Source organism: Salvelinus fontinalis, chromosome 39 (assembly GCF_029448725.1).
Source record: "Salvelinus fontinalis isolate EN_2023a chromosome 39, ASM2944872v1, whole genome shotgun sequence".
In the NCBI taxonomy this organism is placed as follows: Eukaryota; Metazoa; Chordata; class Actinopteri; order Salmoniformes; family Salmonidae; genus Salvelinus; species Salvelinus fontinalis.
In genome coordinates this window covers 7691293-7711060 of record NC_074703.1, presented here as the reverse complement: position 1 = coordinate 7711060, position 19768 = coordinate 7691293, and the positions used below count along the sequence as shown (strand labels likewise).

The 19768-nt window shown below is 44.8% G+C and overlaps 1 protein-coding gene across 5 annotated transcripts in view; it reads left to right on the top strand.

The window, feature by feature from the left end:
• Positions 1-3564: 3564 nt before the first annotated feature.
• Positions 3565-19768, top strand: part of LOC129838828 (apoptotic protease-activating factor 1-like) — a 91658-nt gene continuing 75454 nt past the window's right edge. For 3 of the 5 annotated variants that reach the window (XR_008756907.1, XR_008756908.1, XM_055906044.1), the window contains exons 1-17: positions 3567-3744; positions 4549-4774; positions 5152-5341; positions 7408-7605; positions 8014-8215; positions 8421-8533; positions 8705-8836; positions 15099-15337; positions 15736-15903; positions 16636-16767; positions 17286-17399; positions 17852-18036; positions 18393-18519; positions 18631-18756; positions 18933-19073; positions 19245-19370; positions 19565-19717. Coding sequence is in view for 3 of the 5 variants with exons in the window: in XM_055906044.1 (XP_055762019.1) it covers positions 4628-4774; positions 5152-5341; positions 7408-7605; positions 8014-8215; positions 8421-8533; positions 8705-8836; positions 15099-15337; positions 15736-15903; positions 16636-16767; positions 17286-17399; positions 17852-18036; positions 18393-18519; positions 18631-18756; positions 18933-19073; positions 19245-19370; positions 19565-19717 (2493 nt within the window). In the remaining 2 variants the exon portion in view is untranslated. Of the gene's footprint in view, positions 3745-4548; positions 4775-5151; positions 5342-7407; positions 7606-8013; positions 8216-8420; positions 8534-8704; positions 8837-15098; positions 15338-15735; positions 15904-16621; positions 16768-17285; positions 17400-17851; positions 18037-18392; positions 18520-18630; positions 18757-18932; positions 19074-19244; positions 19371-19564; positions 19718-19768 lie in introns of those variants that run through there. The other 2 variants (XM_055906042.1, XM_055906043.1) reach the window with 2 other exon arrangements.

The following is a 19768-nucleotide window of genomic DNA, read 5'->3' as shown; positions in this document are numbered from 1 at the left end:
ACACAGAGCTCACCATAACACCATAGACACAGAGCTCACCATAACACCATAGACACAGAGCTCACCATATCACCATAGACACCGAGCTCACCATAACACCATAGACACAGAGCTCACCATAACACCATAGACACAGAGCTCACCATAACACCATAGACACAGAGCTCACCATATCACCATAGACACAGAGCTCACCATATCACCATAGAGATATAGCTCACCATATCACCATAGAGACAGAGCTCACCATATCACCATAGACACAGAGCTCACCATATCACCATAGACACAGAGCTCACCATAACACCATAGACACAGAGCTCACCATATCACCATAGACATATAGCTCACCATATCACCATAGACATATAGCTCACCATATCACCATAGACACAGAGCTCACCATATCACCATAGAGACAGAGCTCACCATATCACCATAGAGATATAGCTCACCATAACACCATAGACACAGAGCTCACCATATCACCATAGAGACAGAGCTCACCATAACACCATAGACACAGAGCTCACCATAACACCATAGACACAGAGCTCACCATATCACCATAGACATATAGCTCACCATATCACCATAGACATATAGCTCACCATATCACCATAGACACAGAGCTCACCATATCACTATAGAGACAGAGCTCACCATATCACCATAGAGATATAGCTCACCATAACACCATAGACACAGAGCTCACCATATCACCATAGAGACAGAGCTCACCATAACACCATAGACACAGAGCTCACCATAACACCATAGACACAGAGCTCACCATATCACCATAGACACAGAGGTCACCATAACACCATAGACACAGAGCCCACCATATCACCATAGAGACAGAGCTCACCATATCACCATAGACATATAGCTCACCATATCACCATAGAGACAGAGCTCACCATGTCACCATAGAGACAGAGCTCACCATATCACCAGAGACACAGAGATCACCATATCACCATAGATACAGAGCTCACCATATCACCATAGAGACAGAGCTCACCATATCAACATATACACAGAGCTCACCATATCACCAGAGACACAGAGGTCACCATATCACCATAGATACAGAGCTCACCATATCACCATAGAGACAGAGCTCACCATATCAACATATACACAGAGCTCACCATATACTACCAAAATGTCTTCCATACCTTGAACAGAATTGTGTGTGTGTGTGTGTGTGTGTGTGTGTGTGTGTGTGTGTGTGTGTGTGTGTGTGTGTGTGTGTGTGTGTGTGTGTGTGTGTGTGTGTGTGTGTGTGTGTGTGTGTGTGTGTGTGTGTGTATTCGTTTCCTCCCAGGCCACAGCAGCATGGGAGCGTGCTACCCGTCTCATCCAGCAGAGGGAGTCTCTGCTGGCTCGTCTGAAGCTGTTTGAGAGGGACGCTTCTGACCCCAACCGCTTCTTCCTGCAAGGTACTGCATAATATATATCTGCTCTGGGGTTAAGTTTCCCCTCGGTGCAAATATTTTCCCACGAGCCCGTCCTCCCCAATTAAGGTGACACCAACCTCCTGTGCTCCTTACAATATTATAACATATTGCTTTAACAGCATATTGTATTGGATGATATATTGTAAGTTGCTAAATATATCATATTATTATTGTTATAAATAAAAGGCAGTTGATTAAATATCTAATGCCAGAGTACACCCTACTGGACAAAAAAATGTAAGCACCTGGTATTCTCAGGCAGTCTCCCAGCCAAGTACCAACTAGGCCCAACCCTGCATAGCTTCCGAGAGACTAGTATGGTCGTAAGTGAAGGAACATATCTTCATACACTTTACAAAGTGAATGTCTTTCGCTCTATATTTGTCTCTTTCTTTCATTCTATCTTTCTATTCCTTCCTTCCTCTTTCTTTCTTTTCTTTCTATTTATTCTTCCTGCCCCTCTCTCTCTTTCTCACTCTCTCTCACTCATTTTTGTCTTTCTCAGGCTACCAGGGCACCTCTCTAGCCAGGTTGGATGAGTCCAAGCACCGGAGCAAACTCAACTCCCAGATCTGTTCTCTGGAGAAGGTGTTGTCTAAGATTCTCCACCACATTACAGACAGCTTCCACCACTGTCACCTACAAGGTGAGTCAGGCCAATGGTCCATACATCAGGGGTCTATTAATTAGTGTACAGCGTAGCAAAATGTTTTGCAACGGAAAATGAAAACCTGTGTTTCTTATTAGACAAATTGAGCAAAGTCCCTCCTCGTTTTTGCTTGTTTGCTTCCGTTGACTTCATAGTGAAAGTGACCCACTGGTGTCACTGTGCTCTCTGACATACAGCACATGCAGTATGCTATGGGGGATAGAGAGAGACAGAGAGAAAGCAGAGTTTTTAGATTGGTGATTTACCCCCATTGAAAGAGCCTTGCCGTTCCCTCACCTTCTCTATTTCTCTCTCCCTCACTTGCTCTGTTTCTTCCTCTTGCCGTGTCCAAAATCGGTCCTGTCTTGCCTACTACTTACTAAAGCTGTATAATGTGTAATAGTCGTATATTCTATCTAGAACATACCAGTTAGAAAAAATGTATGCAATAAGCTACAAATATTGACATACTAGGCTCATACATACTGAGAAAACGCTATGGAGAGCTCTGCGCCATCCCCCTTATCTGATTATCCCCAATAACCAGAACTTGTCAACTCATCATCAAGTCCTTCATTGGTTTAATCAGGTGTTTTAGTATTGGGCTAGAACAAAAGCCCCAAAACTCTGGTGCAGCCAGACATATCTAAGCAGTTTCCTCACAGCTGTGTTTTCAACTGTCACTCTCTCCAGGGGAGGCCGTACAGGGAGAAGATGCGCTGGGACCGCATCGAGATGCTCTGGCTGCAGCAGGAGCGCCAGGTCCAGGCTCTGGAGAGGGTGGTGGAGGGGAGGGGCTCTCTTCTCACCAGACTGCCCCCCCTCAACCCCAACCTTCGGCTGTACCCAGGCACCCACCCCACCCCCAAGGACACACCCCGACCCTCAGCCAGAGACCCCACCCTCACACACACAGCCGCTCCAACCCAACCCAGCCGAGCTCAGTGTATCCAGTATAAGTTTGAACGTTGTAAGCAAATTAATAAATGCTTGGAAAATTGTTTGAATGCACTGCTTGGAAGGAAATATTATATTTGATCATTTGTATGTATTCATATTATGTATAATCCATTATCACTTGTCAAGTAAATGTATGAACGTGATTGGATAATATATATGCACTACTAGTAGGTTCATCTGACATTGACGACATTTGATATGGTGAATATTTTGTCATTAATCATTTACATTATGAGTGTGGCAGAAACATGCAACTCTAAGTGCCATGGCAAAAGGAACGCTGTTTGCACCTTGAGTCTATTTAGGGCCACTGGTAAGTGTGTTATCAGTTTTACCAAGTGCAATACCAAAGATACTGAGCTAGCACTGCAGGCCTACAAGTTTACAATGAACAACAAGCTGTCACGTATCACCAGGCAGCATGCTCCCATCTGCCTCGTTACAGTCAAGCATGCATTATCTCACCCTCACGTGTGAGCGAAACGCCACCGCATTGGTCATTTCAGATCGGGTGAAGTTGTTTTTGTTATAATTCAGGAAGAACCCTACTCATTTCAAAAATAGGTTGGGATTTTTGTCAGAATTACATTATTTTCAAAGGAAATTATTATAATCCTGAGCACTATCGAGTGTGGATAGCGAGCTCCTGTGTCGAGTAAATAGATACATGTGAGTAGTTGTATTTCATTTGTTTAATTTCCTTACAACTTGGGTAAGTCTTATTACGAGTGAAGTATGTGCCACCTTCAGTTAAAAAGTGTTGTTCCTATCTGTTGTTTTTATAAACATTATAAAATGTTTGTCTGCTTGTGGAAATAATAAACGTATAAATATCGTTTGTTATGCATACTATATAGCCTACTACAGACAGCTGCTGTGTAGTTTTGGGAATGTCGGCTAGCTACACTGTGCTGTGTCCCACAGCTGTCAAATTAGACAGTAACGTTATAGTTAACTACCAAGTGCACAGTTAGCTAGGTATACGCCAGTCTGCTACATATATAACTTGTAACCTGACTGACTGACAAAAGCCTACAATCAATGTTCACTCTAAAGAGGAAATTTGGTAACTTCCCGACGTCATCGCAATAGCTGGCAAGTCTTTCGCTCACAGTCGACTGCATTTACTGCACTTTTACAGCAATTTCAAAACTGCAATCTTTTTTTGTAAGGGCAGCATTTTCAAGTATTTTATGGCACTGTAGTATTACAAGGATCTTCATCATACTGTGTATCTACCTATCAGAGCTCTTATCAGTTTCCAGTCTTATTTTAGGTGGGGCACAGGAGTCACACTAAGAGGCAGCAGTGCTAGTAGTAGTACTGTCCTAGCTCTGGTCCAGGGTGTTACATGCAGCTTGAGCCTCCTTCAACGTATTATTGTTCAAGAAGGCTCAAGGCACACATAGCACCCTGGACCAGAGCTATTGCTGCCCATACTACATCTATCCATGCAACTTCCTTTCCCTGCAGTTCCCATCACCTGCCAATCAATCATCATTCCAGTCCAGCCACCCCAACTGTGTGGTCGGACCAGGTCTGGCCCGTTGGCATGGCGATGATGGAGGAAGGGGCACGGAGCTGCCTGCTTCAGTCACGCTCTAGTCTGGAGCAGGACATCAGGGCTTCCTACCTGATGGATCACATGATCAGTGACGGCGTGCTGACGGGGGACGAGGAGGACAGGATCAGGAGCAAGGTGGGGTGAGGAGGTTGGGGGAGTACAGTAGCACCCTTTTCATACACTTTCCTATGTCCATAGTGGTAAGTGTGTAGTGATGATTAAGTGTATAAAAGTGTTGGTTGTGGGCCAGATTCCAAACAAACTTTCACACTACTGAGCCAACCGAGGGCACTGCGCTGGGAAAACTTATAAGTGGTTGGGTGCCTGATTCCAAATAAACACCCTCATAAGCGACAGGGAGGAAGAAAGAGAGGAAGGGGGAGAGAGAGGTAAAGTCAAGAGAGATTGCAGGGCTTTTTAAACACTTAACACTACGGACATCTGAAAGAACTGCATCGGTGTAAGAAAAGCAATAAAGTGGTTTCAAAATTCACATTGTCTCCATTGATTAGCCCACCAGGAGAGAGCAGGCGGCGGCCCTGCTGGAGCTGCTCCTGAGGAAGGATAACCAGGCCTACATCTCCTTCTACAACGCCCTGGTCCGCGAGAGCTACGGGGACCTGGCCAGCCTGCTCCACAACAGCCTGCCCCTGGTCTCCCCTGAGGCTGAGAAGAGCTTCTCAGACGGGGGCACCCGCTATGGTGAGCTGCCCCCCAGGCTGGAGGATGGAGAATACCAGGAGACTAGGGCAGTCTGAGATGTGCCCTCCTTTTCTGATACAGGGAAATAATATGCAGGGGAGCTCTATGTACAGTTTAAGTCTGAAGTTTACATACACCTTAGCCAAATACATTTAAACTCAGTTTTTCACAACTCCTGACATTTAATCCTAGTACAAATACCCTGTCTTAAGTCAGTTAGGATCACCACTTTATTTTAAGAATGTGAAATGTCAGAATAATAGTAGAGAATTATTTTATTTCAGCTTTTATTTCTTTCATCACATTCCCAGTGGGTCAGAAGTTTACATACACTCAATTAGTATTTGGTAGTATTGCCTTTAAATAGTTTAACTTTGGTCAAACATTTTGGGTAGCCTTCCACAAGCTTCCCACAATAAGTTGGGTGAATTTTGGCCCATTCCTCCTGACAGAGCTGGTGTAACTGAATCAGGTTTGTAGGCCTCCTTGCTCGCACATGCTTTTTCAGTTCTGCCCACACATTTTCTATAGGACTGAGGTCAGGGCTTTGCGATGGCCACTCCAATAGCTTGACTTTGTTGTCCTTAAGCCATTTTGCTACAACTTTGGAAGTATGCTTGGGGTCATTGTCCATTTGGAAGACCCATTTGTGACCAAGCTTCAACTTCCTGACTGATGTCTTGAAATGTTGCTTCAATATATCCGCATAATTTTCCATCCTTATGATGCCATCTATTTTGTGAAGTGCACCAGTCCCTCCTGCAGCAAAGCACCCCCACCCCCGTGCTTCACGGTTGGGATGGTGTTCTTCGGCTTGCAAGCATCCCCATTTTCCCTCCAAACATAACGATGGTCATTATGGCCAAACAGTTCTATTTTTGTTTCATCAGACCAGAGGACATTTCTCCAAAAAGTACAATCTTTGTCCCCATTTGCAGTTGCAAACCGTAGTCTGGCTTTTTTATGGCTGTTTTGGAGCAGTGGCTTCTTCCTTGCTGAGTGGCCTTTCAGATTATGTCGATATAGGACTCGTTTTACTGTGGGTATAGATACTTTTGTACCTGTTTCCTCCTGCATCTTCACAAGGTCCTTTGCTGTTGTTTTGGGATTGATTTGCACTTTTCGCACCAAAGTACGTTCATCTCTACGAGACAGCACGCGTCTCCTTCCTGAGCGGTATGACGGCTGCATGGTCCCATGTTGTTTATACCTGCGTACTATTGTTTGTACAGAGGAACGTGGTACCTTCAGGCGTTTGGAAATTGCTCCCAAGGATGAACCAGACTTGTGGAGGTCTACAAAAAATTGTTTTTGAGGTCTTGGCTGATTTCTTTTGATTTTCCCATGATGTCAAGCAAAGAGGCACTGAGTTTGAAGGTAGGCCTTGAAATACATCCACAGGTGCACCTCCAATTGACTCAAATTATGTCAATTAGCCTATCAGAAGCTTCTAAAGCCATGACATAATTTTCTGGAATTTTCCAAGCTTTTTAAAGGCACAGTCAACTTAGTGTATGTAAAATTCTGACCCACTGGAATTGTGAATTATAAGTGAAATAATCTGTAAACAATTGTTGGAAAAATTACTTGTGTCATGCACAAAGTAGATGTCCTAACCGACTTGCCAAAACTATAGTTTGTTAATAAGAAATGTGTGGAGTGGTTGAATAACGAGTTTTAATGACTCCAACCTAAGTGTATGTAAACTTCCGACTTCAACTGTATGTGTGTGTGTGTGTGTGTGTGTGTGTGTGTGTGTGTGTGTGTGTGTGTGTGTTAGCTCACCTCTCTGTCTCTCTGCTATGTTTGACCCCTCTGTTTATTCCATTGGCAACATACTGCATTTATATTCAGATTACCTAGGATAGGATAAAGCAATCCTTCTGCCCCCCCCCCCCTCCCCCCCCTTAAAAGATTTAGATGCACTATTGTAAAGTGGCTGTTCCACTGGATATCATAAGGTGAATGCACCAATTTGTAAGTCGCTCTGGATAAGAGCGTCTGCTAAATGACTTAAATGTAAATGTATATATAATGCCGTCTTTGCTGTTTTTACCCTGTTCCAGTCCAGGCGGTGCTGAGTGAGGGCGGCGTGCCCCAGAGACCCGTAGTGTTTGTGAGCCGGCCAGCCCTGGTGAACCGGGTCAGGGAGAAGCTCTACCACTTGCAGAAGGAGCCCGGCTGGGTCACTGTGTTCGGCATGGCCGGCTCCGGCAAGTCTGTCTTGGCTGCGGAGGCAGTCCGAGACCACGCACTCATCACAGGTAGGTGGCTCCGGGGTGAAGTTTTCCCTAGGTACAGATCTAGGATCAGCTTCCTCCCCCAATCCTAACCAAGCCCAATAATGGGTAAAATGTCAAACTGACCCAAGATGCATTTCAGGAGAGGGGTAACACATCTAGAGTAGGCTCTTTTTCTCTCTATCTGCATTCATTTTCTGTTTTCTGTCTGTTTGTTATCGCATTGGTCTAACTGTTCTGTGTCTTTGTCTGTCTGTCTGTGTCTCTCTCTGTCTGTCTCCATCTTTCTCTCTGTTTTCTCTGTTCGTTATCGCATTGGTCTCCTGACTGCACTCTCTCTCTCTCCATCTGTCTCTCTCTCTCCCTGTCTTTCTCTCTCTCTGACACACAAACACTCACTCACACTGGTCCTTCTGACACCCTCCCCCCCAGAGTGTTTTCCAGGAGGAGTCCACTGGCTGTCCATAGGCCAGCTGGACCGGTCTGACCTGCTGGTTAGGATCCAGTCACTGTGTTTCCGCCTGGAGCAGCAGAGCCAGGAGAAAGACCCCTCATCCTCCCTCCACCGGCCTCCTGGCTCTCTGGAGGAGGCCAAGGAGCGACTACGCTTCCTCATGCTCCGTCGTTACCCCAGGTCAGTCCCCCAGGGTTGAAGTGTATTGATGTGGACTGGTAGCCAACTTTTCAAGTTGGTCCATTCCTTCTAAATGGTGGCTGTTAATGATGAGTAGAACGTTCAGTTGGACCTCAGAAGTTTCAGCTCTGGAGTGATTTATTGTATGCTGTTAATTCCATTCCAATTCATGTCAATTGAATTAGATTTGTGTTTGTGTGTCCAGGTCGTTGCTGATACTGGATGACATCTGGGACAACTCGGTGCTCAAGGCCTTTGACATCCAGTGTCGAGTACTGCTCACCACCCGAGACAGAAGCCTAGCCGACTGTGTCAGCGGTGTGTATGAGTAATAGCACTGATATTAATATTAATATTACTACTGATAATGATGACTTCATTTATAGAACACTTCTCAAACATTACGCTCAATGCACCTGCTCAAACTGTGCGTGTGTGTGTGTGTGTGTGTGTGTGTGCACTCGTGTGTGTGTGTGCGTGTGTGTCCAGGTTCTAAGTCTGAGGTGGCAGTGGAGAGTGGTCTGGAGGAGGATCAGGCCTTGGAGATCCTCGCCCTGTATGTCAACGGGAAACCCCAGAGACTCCCAGAACAGGCCCGCAGCATTGTCAGAGAGTGCAAAGGTACGCACACACACACACACACACATGGAACTACAGTGTCAACAGAAATTGTATTGAACGAAATGAAAATTTCTTTTAGGTTTACAATAAAATGTCAATTTATTTCACATATTCAAGAGAAATACAGTATTACATTATCTTATGAAGGATTTGGGAAGCATTATGTAGTGACCAAAAACATTGATAGAAATAATGAACAGATTAAATAGAGAACAAGCTAATTAAACATCAAATTAAACAGCAACATGGCATTCTGTAATAGTATGGATAATATAGTAATTATACAACGGGTGGGTCTAATCCTGAATGCTGATTGGTTAAAACCACATTCCAGCTGGTGTCTATTCCACAAGTTACCACCGTTTAAAGTGACTATGCATAGATAATAAACAATGGGGGGGGGGACAATATAAATAGTCCGGGTGGCCATTTGATTAATTGTTCAGCAGTCTTACGGCTTGGGGGTAGAAGCTGTTAAGGAGGCTTTTGGTGCTAGGCTTGGCCCTCCAGTACGACTTGCCGTGCGGTAACAGAGATGATAGTCTATGACTTGGTTGACGAGTCTTTGACACATTTTTGGGCTTTCCTCTGACACTGCCTAGTATATAGGTCCTGGATGACAGGAAGCTTGGCCCCAGTGATGTACTGGGCCGTATGCACTACCCTCTGTAGCGCCTTACGATCAGATGCCGAGCAGTTGTCATACCAGGCGGTGACGCAACCGGTCAGGATGCTCTCGATGGTGCAGCTGTAAAACTCTTTCAGTATCTGGGGACCCATGCCAAATCTTTTCAGTCTCCTGAGGGGGAAAAGGTGTTGTCATGCCCTCTTCACAACTGTCTTGGTGTGTTCGGACTATGATAGTTCGTTGGTGATGTGGACACCAAGGAACTTGAAACTCGACCCGCTCCACTTCAGCCCGTTGATGTTAATGGGGGCCTGTTCGGCCTGCCTTTTCCTGTAGTCCACGATCAGCTTCTTTGTCTTGCTCACATTGAGGGAGAGGTTGTTGTCCAGGCACCACACTGCCAGGTCTCTGACTTCCTTCTTATATGCTGTCTCATTGTTGTCGGTAATCAGGCCTACCACTGTTGTCGTCAGCAAACTTAATGATGGTGTTGGAGTCGTGTTTGGCCACGCAGTCGTGGGTGAACAGGGAGTACAGGAGGGGACTAAGCACGCACCCCTGAGGGGCCCCAGTATTGAGGATCAGCATGGCAGACATGTTGTTACCTACCCTCACCACCTGGGGGCGGCCCGTCAGGAGGTCCAGGATCCAGTTGCAGAGGGAGGTGTTTTGTCCCAGAGTCCTTAGCTTAGTGATGCGCTTTGTGGGTGCTGTGGTTTTGATCGCTGAGCTGTAGTCAATGAACAGCATTCTCACATAGGTGTTCCTTTTGTTCAGGTGGGAAAGGGCAGTGTGGAGTGCAATAGAGATGGCATCATCTGTGGATCTGTTGGGGCGGTATGCAAATTGGAGTGGGTCTAGGGTATCCAGGATGATGCTGTTGATGTGAGCCATAACCAGCCTTTCAAAGCACTTTATGGCTACAGACGTGAGTGCCTCGGGGCGGTAATCATTTGGGAAGGTTACCTTTGCTTCCTTGGGCACAGGGACTATGGTGGTCTGCTTGAAACATGTAGGTATTATAGACTCGGTCAGGGAGAGGTTGAAAATGACAGTGAAGACAATCAGCTGGCATCACTTTTATGGATATATACAAAGAAATGTAAATTGAAAAAAGGTCAAAGGAAACGGGGCTAGTTTGCAGTCTTTCCAACTTCAGTTTTTAGTGATTGTGTTAGTTGTGTTGTTGGCTCCTCTGTCCTGACAAGAGAGAGAATTTTCTAGGCCAGTAGAAATCGTGCATCATTAGCTCATTGTTATGGATGTATCCAAGTAAATGTCACTAGGAAACAGCTTAAACAAATGCAGCTACTGTTGTTATTCTGGCTACACTGTTTGACGTGACTGTAAGTTAGCCGTAGTTGGCTAGCTAGCAAGCAAGGGATAAGAACGTTGCCAGCCAGTATGGCTATGGAACATTCAGAATGAACGACTGGGTCGTTCGATAGAACCGATAGAACGAACAGACAACCAGCCGGCTTGGGTAGCAACCCTGGAAAGATGAAATAGTATGAATAAGGTAATCAAAATAAAGTTTTTAATGAAAATATGTAAATCGTTATTTGAATTTGTTGGTAACCCATTGTATAAAAGTGATAATGCCCTCGAAGCCAGTGTTTGGAGGATTTAATGGCACAGTTTGCTGGCTCTTGACATCGTCTCAGACCTAACAACACCCATGCCAACATATCCTCCAAACACCGGCTTCTCGGGCATTATCACTTAATTGTGATATTTAATAATGGTTCATGATAAATGAGTACAATGTGAGATGAGAAGGGAATCATTAATTATAGCTGGCACGGGGCAACCGATCCACACACTAACTCCATGTGCTTCTATTCAAAGCTCTTCCTTCTTTTTTCGGCCCCCTTTTTTCTCTCTTTCTGTCATGCTTTCTTCTCTTCCTTGTGGAAGACCTTTCCATCTGGCTGCTCTTTCCATCTCAGTTTGAAGTTTTCAATTATCCCATTGGCCTTCATTTTCTCCCTTATCTGAGGAACAGAACCAGGATTTATGCCCTGAACACCTAATCTTACGGAATATTTATGAATTAATACATTGTAGGATTAACCAATTTGCATTACACATTTAATTATGGCAGCTATATGCTTCCATATGTAGGTACCTGCACTCTTACGGTTTGAAGGGTTTATCATTACTTGGAGAACTCTCTTAACGTAAGGAGCAGTGGACTGTACTTGTTCACAGCGAGTTGGTCATTATGAATAAGAATTGATTCTTAACCCTTTACACTCATGGGAAATTGACCTTTATGGTTAGGGCTAAGTTGAAATGTTTCCAAAAGAAGAAATATGAATAGCATGGTAGAAATTGAAAGGGAACAATTAGGAGATTGTGGGAAAATTATTTGATCAAAGTTGAGGACAAAACAGTTCACCTGATACAAGACTGAATCCAAACATTGCACTGTTGATTTTATGTGCATTTTACATTTACTGTACTTTTCACTTCATTTGTTATTAGCGAAATCTGGAAATACTCTGGATCCATCCAGTAGAATGATAAGAATATTCCTGGGAAATGTGGGGTAGGTGCAACATAAGACAAAACAATTACAAGGGTTTGAGTGAGAGGACTAACTGGTGTCTCCAAGTGGCCACACACCTCTCCAAAGTGTGCACAGTTCTTAAGTCATTCCAATGCACTTTTATGACTCAAAGAAGAGTGTTCAAATATAAAGTGCTTTTTTTTTTAGCTCCTAGCGGTGCTGTTGAGGAACTAGAGCAAGCAAATGTGTAGTTGTTTTGTTTGGAACACAACCCTGCATCCCACCTTCACACAATTACTGTTGTTTACTGTTGTTTTACTGACGGCCCATTTTAAATCGCAATCTGGGTCAGGTGGGAATAAAATCTGCCTCTTTGAACCTGTAAATTATCCAAATGTTCTGCCCCTGAACAAGGCAGTTAACCCACTGTTCCTAGGCCGTCATTGAAAATAAGAATTTGTTCTTAACTGACTTGCCTAGTTAAATAAAATAAAAAAAGTGTAAAGGGTTAACTGGCATGCATGGTTAAATGAAGGTAAAAATCTATAAATGAAGAGGGTGAGACTCACCTGCTGTAAAATGGCCTCCCTCACCGTAGCATCATTCAGGTCCATGTTTGGGTCTGGGGTCATCCTCACTCTCACTACCTGTATCTTCTTGACTGTTGGGGGTCTTGGGTCTAACACATACACAGATATAACCCTTCTCAGCAGGGAATGAATTGGAAATTCAAACACCAATTGAAATAATTCATAATTCTATAATAGTGGGCAATTCTATAATGTAGCCTTTTTATGGTAATTTAGCTTTGGGGACCTGAATGTTGAAAGACACATTGTCAAGGTAGTCAAATTAAACTCCACAAAATGCAAAACCCATGACGCAGGGTGGCTGGTTATATACACAGTTAAGATGAACAGTCACCATTACATACAAGAATGTTACATATTTAAATCTGTGTGGACAGTTATTCCAAATCAATAGCCCATTTAACGAGATGAGTTCGATGGCACAATAAGAGATCTTAACTTACTACCGTAGCAAACAAAGGGACATTCCATATGACATTCTATGTCTATCCATTGGCCTGAGATACTGCGATTCCAAGCAGCGCAGGACTTGTTCAGTTCTCTGTCGACCCAGTATCTGAATGAGGAGTTACTCTGGTCCGACCATTCCCAGGTGTCTTTGAACAGGCCGATCCAAACGTTGCTACTCCCGGCCACGTTACAGATCTCTTTGTTCTCAGTCTGGTTCCTCACGCTAGCCAGGTCTGTGTGGTTCTTTCTGCAGTAGAGCTGAGCCTCCCTCCAGGTCATTAGCTGTTGAACCATTAGGAAACGACCAGCTGGAGATTTAGTCCCTATGGGGACAAATGCAACCAGCAGAGTTTGGATCAGAGTTTGGATCAGTGCCATTTGAACTGTTGTCAATTCATAAACCTTTGGAAATCATAAGCTTGGAATTGACAAATAATTTGAAAGACAAACGTTGCGACCTTGATAACCCCACAGTAATCTGTTACTTGGTGAAATTGTATGTGCTGCTGGTGTCCTCTGGTGTTACTAGGTTAGTGTGTTTTTATCTAGATTACATGTAGTATGTCACTCACCGTCGTAGCACACTGGAAAGTGTTGAGTAGTGCAAAAATAGTCGTGCCATTTTCCAGAATTCTCCATGACACCACAATCTTCATTCAAATTTCCTGGCTCGTGTTGGTCCCAAAATTCACTAAACTGAGTCTGTCCCTTACTATAGTAGTCTATGTCTGCCAGAGACCACTGCCACCTGAAATTCTGTCCCTTCTTCAGTCCTATCCACACTGCTCCATCATAATCGCTGTCTATAGTTAAGTGGTTCAGTCTGTTCATATCCTCCATGTTGCTTACGGTGGCCAGGTCCGTGTACTTCTCTCTGCAGTACCTCTGTGCTTCAGTCCAGTTTTTAGGGTCCGTTACATAGTGATACTGACAGGAGGATAGTGTGAAGAGCCCTGTGAAGAGGTTCATTGTCATCTCAAGTAACTGCCTCAAGGGCTGCAACATCAATAATATCTACCCTTCTACCCAGAGGCTGCAACATCAATAATATCTATCCTTCTACCCAGAGGCTGCAACATCAATAATATCTATCCTTCTACCCAGAGGCTGCAACATCAATAATATCTATCCTTCTACCCAGAGGCTGCAACATCAATAATATCTACCCTTCTACCCAGAGGCTGCAACATCAATAATATCTACCCTTCTACCCAGAGGCTGCAACATCAATAATATCTACCTTTCTACCCAGAGGCTGCAACATCAATAGTCAATTTGATCATCTAAAAGTTCAGAGCAGAAAAAATCATAGTATTACTATTTCTTAATACTAATGTTCACATTTTAACTCTATCTAAAAGTATTGCACTTTAGCAGATTCTTCTTCTCAAGAGCTTGATGGTTCATTGATTCTTTGTGATAGTGTTGGGTTGGAACACAAATGTGCTGGCTGCAGATATGCAATTGTAAATACATTGTAATAAAATATATATTTTAAATATCATAATAAAGACACTGACCTGAGAAAAACACAATCAGCACTTTCTTCTCCATGACAAAAGATTCATAAAAAAGAAACCACAGTTGTACTGTGGATCCTCTGCATTCAGCTGCACCTTTCTCTGTAGGGCAGGCGCTATTTCAGAACAATGTGTTTCACAATACACAGTACACCTATTCATGTCTTTTTATAGCTTGCTTTGTATAGTGGTTATGTTCAGTTATCTCTTACCCGCAGGACATCAGTCAAATGAGTATGAGACAGTTAGCCTGTTTTTGTTTGAGTCAAAAAACTGATAGTCAAATTAGTCTGAGCATAGACTTCGGAGAAAAGGAGCCCTTAATGCCTGCTGAAAGTTCTGTTAACCTTCAACGACTTGTAGAATTCCATACTATATCATGAAATTAAATTTCAATTAGTGAAATTTGAAATTCAATACATTAAATTATGACATGTAACAGAAATGGAATTTGTATTTATTAGTTTTGATACATCTCAACTATTAAAAAAATATATATAAAACTCTTGGCACAATCAACCAGCCTACCTAAACCTCTCCTCTACCCTCCTCTCTTCCCCAGGCTCCCCCTTGGTGGTGTCCCTAATCGGGGCCCTGCTGCGGGAGTTCCCGGACCGCTGGGCCTACTACCTGCACACGCTCCAGCAGAAGAAGTTCAAGCGTATCCGTAAGTCGTCTTCGTATGACTACGATGCCCTTGACCAGGCCATGGCTGCCAGCATCCAGGTCCTGTCTGAGGAACACAGGGAGCTGTACATTGACCTCACCGTGCTGGAGAAGGACGTCAAAGTACCTGCCAAGGTCAGACTGGCCGGGGGGGATTATGGTTAGGCTTGGGTAGGTAAGGTTAGATTTGGCTAGGTTTGGTTAGGTCAGGTTAGGCTAAACTAAGCTAGGCTACAGTAGGTTAGGGTAAGGCTATCCGCCACCTTCAGCCAAAAAGTATTCACAACCCATGGAGACATTGTGAGCTGTCCTTGTGGAAAGAAGGAGGGAATAAGATAATAAGAGATAAGAAAAGACAAGGAAGCAGGTCATTGTCTCTAAATCGAAGCCTGTTCTTCCATCAAAGGAGGCTGCTGAGGGGAGGACGGCTCATAATAATGTCTTGAATAGCGTTCCAGCCATTACTATGAGCCAGTCCTCCCCAATTAAGGTGCCACCACCAACCTGTGTCCTCCATGTTCCTCTGCCTGCAGGTTCTGTCGGTTCTGTGGGATCTAGAACCGGAGGAGGTGGAGGACGTTCTCCAGGACTTTGTGAACAAGTCCCTACTGTTCCGTGACTGTCACCACCGGCCCTACCTCTACTACCTCCACGACCTCCAGCTGGACTTCCTGGCTGAGATGAACCGCTCTGGTCTAGAGGTGGGTCTCATACACTCCAGCCAGTGGAGGCTGCTGAGAGGAGGACGACTCATAATAATGTCCGGTAGGGAGTGAATGGAATGGTATCAAACACTCCATTCGAGCCATTATTATGAGCAGTCCTCCCCTCAGCAGCCTCCACTGACTCCAACATACACCCCTCTATCTTCATTTACATAGGGTTGTTATGTATGCTGGTGGCCATTTTGAAATGTATCTAAAGTTTGATGTTTGTTAACTTTTGTCAAATGTGTTGGAATTAATTCATTTTCTGAAATCCAATATAAGGAAAACACTGTCTTCTAGAGACTCAATGTACATAGAACTTGGAAAACTAGACAGTCGCTTATAGAATGAATCAGTTAGACTCATGTCTTCTATGCCCTGCATTATTGGGACATCAATCTACTATAATTAAGCAATAAGGTCCGAGGGGTTTGTGGTGTATGGCCATTATACCACGGCTGAGGGCTGTGTTCAGGCACTCCGTGTTGCGTCGGGCTTAAGAACAGCCCTTCTCCGTGGTATATTGGCCATATCACAAACCCCTGAGGAGCCTTATTGCTATTATAAACTGGTTACCAATGTAATTAAGCAGTTAAAATAAATGTTTTGTCATATCTGTGCTATATGGTCTTGTTATACCACGGCTGTCAGCCAATCGAAATTCAGGGGGTTAAAACCACCCAGTTTATAATATGGTATGTTTTTGAATAAGTGTGTGTGTTCCAGAGCCTCCACACCAAGGTGGTGCGTCAGTACCAGCAGCGCTACAGCCAGGGTCCCCCCACCTCAGGAGATGAAGAGTGCCTCTACTGGTTCAGATTCCTCACCTACCACATGGCCAAGGCCAACCTCACACAGGTACGCACGCGCGCACATACAACCCACACATCTAAATCAAATCAACATTTTTGGGTCGCGTACGCAGTTTAGCAGATGTTATAGCGGGTGCAGGGAAATGCTTGTGTTACTAGCTCCTAAGAGGTACACAAATAATCTAAACTAAATCTAATTAACAACCCAAATAACACTTTCAGAGCTTGTTTGAGCTTGTGTGAGTTTGAGCTTGTGTGAGTTTGAGCTTCTTTGAGCTTGTGTGAGAGGGAGCTGGTGTGAGCTGGTGTGTGTTTTGTGAGCGAGTCTCTCTTTGCGTCTTGCTACAGGAGATGGTGTGATGGCTGTTCAACAGTCTGATGGAGATAAAAGCACCACTCCGTATGATGGAGGCCTTCGCCAGACAAGCACAAGTCGCTAACGTCTTTTTCTCTCTCTCTCTTTCTTCTATCTCCATCTCTTTCTCTCTCCCTGTATATTTCTCTCTTTTTCTGTTACCCTTACACCCCTTCCTTCTCTCCTCTCCTCCCCCTTTCTCCCTTTAGGAGTTGTGCTCTCTGATGTTCTCTCTGGACTGGGTCAGAACTAAAGCTCAGATTATGGGACCGGCTCATCTCATCAATGACTATGTGGAGTACGGCGCCATACTGGACAAAGAGGTCAGGATTTGATCAACACCAAGTTCACTGAGGAACTTAAAATGTACCCTGTTTTATCCTCATTTGATATGGTTTTCAGATCTTGCGGTTGGTATCAATTCCTCGTAAGTCAATGGTGGCCTAGTGGTTAAGAGCATTGGGCCTGTAACCAAAACGTCGCTGGTTTGAATTCCTGGGCCGACTAGGTGAAAAATGTGTCCTTGTGCCCTTGAGCAAGGCACTTAACCCTAATTTCTCCTGTAAGTCTCTCTGGATAAGAGCGTCTGCTAAACGACTACAATGTAGAAATGTCAATGCAAGAAACAGTTACTCATTTCATGCCTGTGAATACAATTGTTGTGTTCCAATCTCTCCTTTCTCCCGCAGTATGTACTTGTTCAATTCCCCTCATAGTATTGAAACACCCTGTTTGTCACATCCTCGCTGTGAGTCTCTCTTTATGGTCCCCCCAGAACAGCGAGGTGCGGAGCCACTTCCAGGAGTTCCTGTCTCTGAACGGCCACCAGTTGGAGCAGCGTCCGTTCCCTGACGTAGTGCAGCTGGCCCTGTCCCAGCCAGACTCATCTGAGGTGTACCGCCAGGCCCTGCTGCAGGCGCAGGAGAGGGCCACCAGAGGGGGACTCTTCCTTGACTGGGTGTCAGTAGTAGGCCCATACACACTGCTCATGTGCTTATAAGCGTACTCACTACTTAATCTGTGTACAGTATTGACCCCTACCTCTTACTCCCTAGCCCTTATGCATTCCATTCCCCTGTCAACCATACCCTAACCATAGAGTTGGTTTTGTGTCGCAAATACCACAAAGCCTGTTTTAGCGTAGTGTCAGTGGCACTGCCCATGCTAAAACAGAAGCCATTGTAAATGCAAAGACGTGCCCTCTATCCAACTCTATGGCCCTCTAAGTTCGTGTCTCATTCCCTGATGTTCAACTTCCTCTGACATCCCCTCATGCTCACATTCTCGAAGTCATTTATGGTTGTGGTTTGTTCCAGGAACAAAAGTAGCCTGAAGAGCCTGTCTCGTCTGGTGGTCCAGCCCCACCAGGGATCCATCTACTCTGCCTGCTTCTCCCATGACGGCACCAATATCGCCTCCTGTGGCTCCAGCAAGACACTGCGAGTAAGACACACACATTCTTTTGAAATAAATCTTCACCAACTGTATCTCCCACACATCCCTGTTTGTGTGAGTGGGTGTCCTCTATAAACTCTGCCCTGTGTGCTTCTCCAGGTGTTTAAGAGCACCTCTGGGGAGAAGCTGCTGGAGATCCAGGCCCACGACGATGAGGTGCTCTGCTGCGCCTTCTCCCCGGATGACCGTCTCCTAGCAACCTGCTCCAGTGATAGGAAGGTCAAGGTATGGTGTGGAACCCTCCCCTCTGCCATTCAAACTTTGGACAGACTTCAGACAGACTTGCCTGACAACCCGACTTCGACAGACGGAAGTCGTTTGTGTGTTGTGTAAAAGGTTTGGAAAGCAAATAAAAGAGAGTTGTATATCTGTGTAACTACAGTATCTGTGTTGTGTGCCAGGTTTGGAACGTGGAGCGTGGGACTCTGATGAGGGTGTTTGAGGACGAACACGAGGAGCAGGTCAACCGCTGCCAGTTCACCAACACACGCCGACGCCTCCTACTGGCCACCTGCTCCAACGACAAGTTCATGAACACCAAGGTGAGCCTGTGTTGTGTGTGCCTGTTTCTGTTGTGCGATTTTAAAACCATGAAGTAGGCCACATTTTTTGCACTCTGGCTATAAGATATATATATATATAGATATATATATATATATATATAGGGAGGGAGAGATATATCTATCTATATCTCCCACTCTCTCTCTCTCTAGCTGTGGAACATCAATAAACCCTCCTCCCAGAACACCATGTTTGGTCATTTGGAGCCTGTCAATCACTGCTGTTTCTCCCCTGATGACGCCTACCTCTCCACCTCTTCCAGCGACGGAACCCTGAAGGTGGGTGGGGCATAGTCACCGCCTATGGCTTTGTGTGTTTATATTAGCAAATATAGATAAAGGTTTTTCATTTAGGTGTAGACTACTAGTATGTATTTAACAACATTAATTGTACATACCTGTGTGTGTGTATGTGTTTCTGTGCACATATGTGTGCGTGCCTACCTGTGTGTGTGCTTGCGTGTGCGTTTCAGCTGTGGGAGGTGTCCTCGGCCAATGAGTGGAAGTCCATAGACGTGGCGGACATGTTCCCGGAGCAGAGCGAGCAGACTGAGGTCATAGTGAAGTGCAGCACCTGGTCAGCAGACGGCAGGACCATCATCTGTGCTGCCAGGAACGCAGTCTTTGTGAGTGTTGAAGAGCCAGCCCTCCCCTGCTGAGTGAGTAAGCCTCTGCTC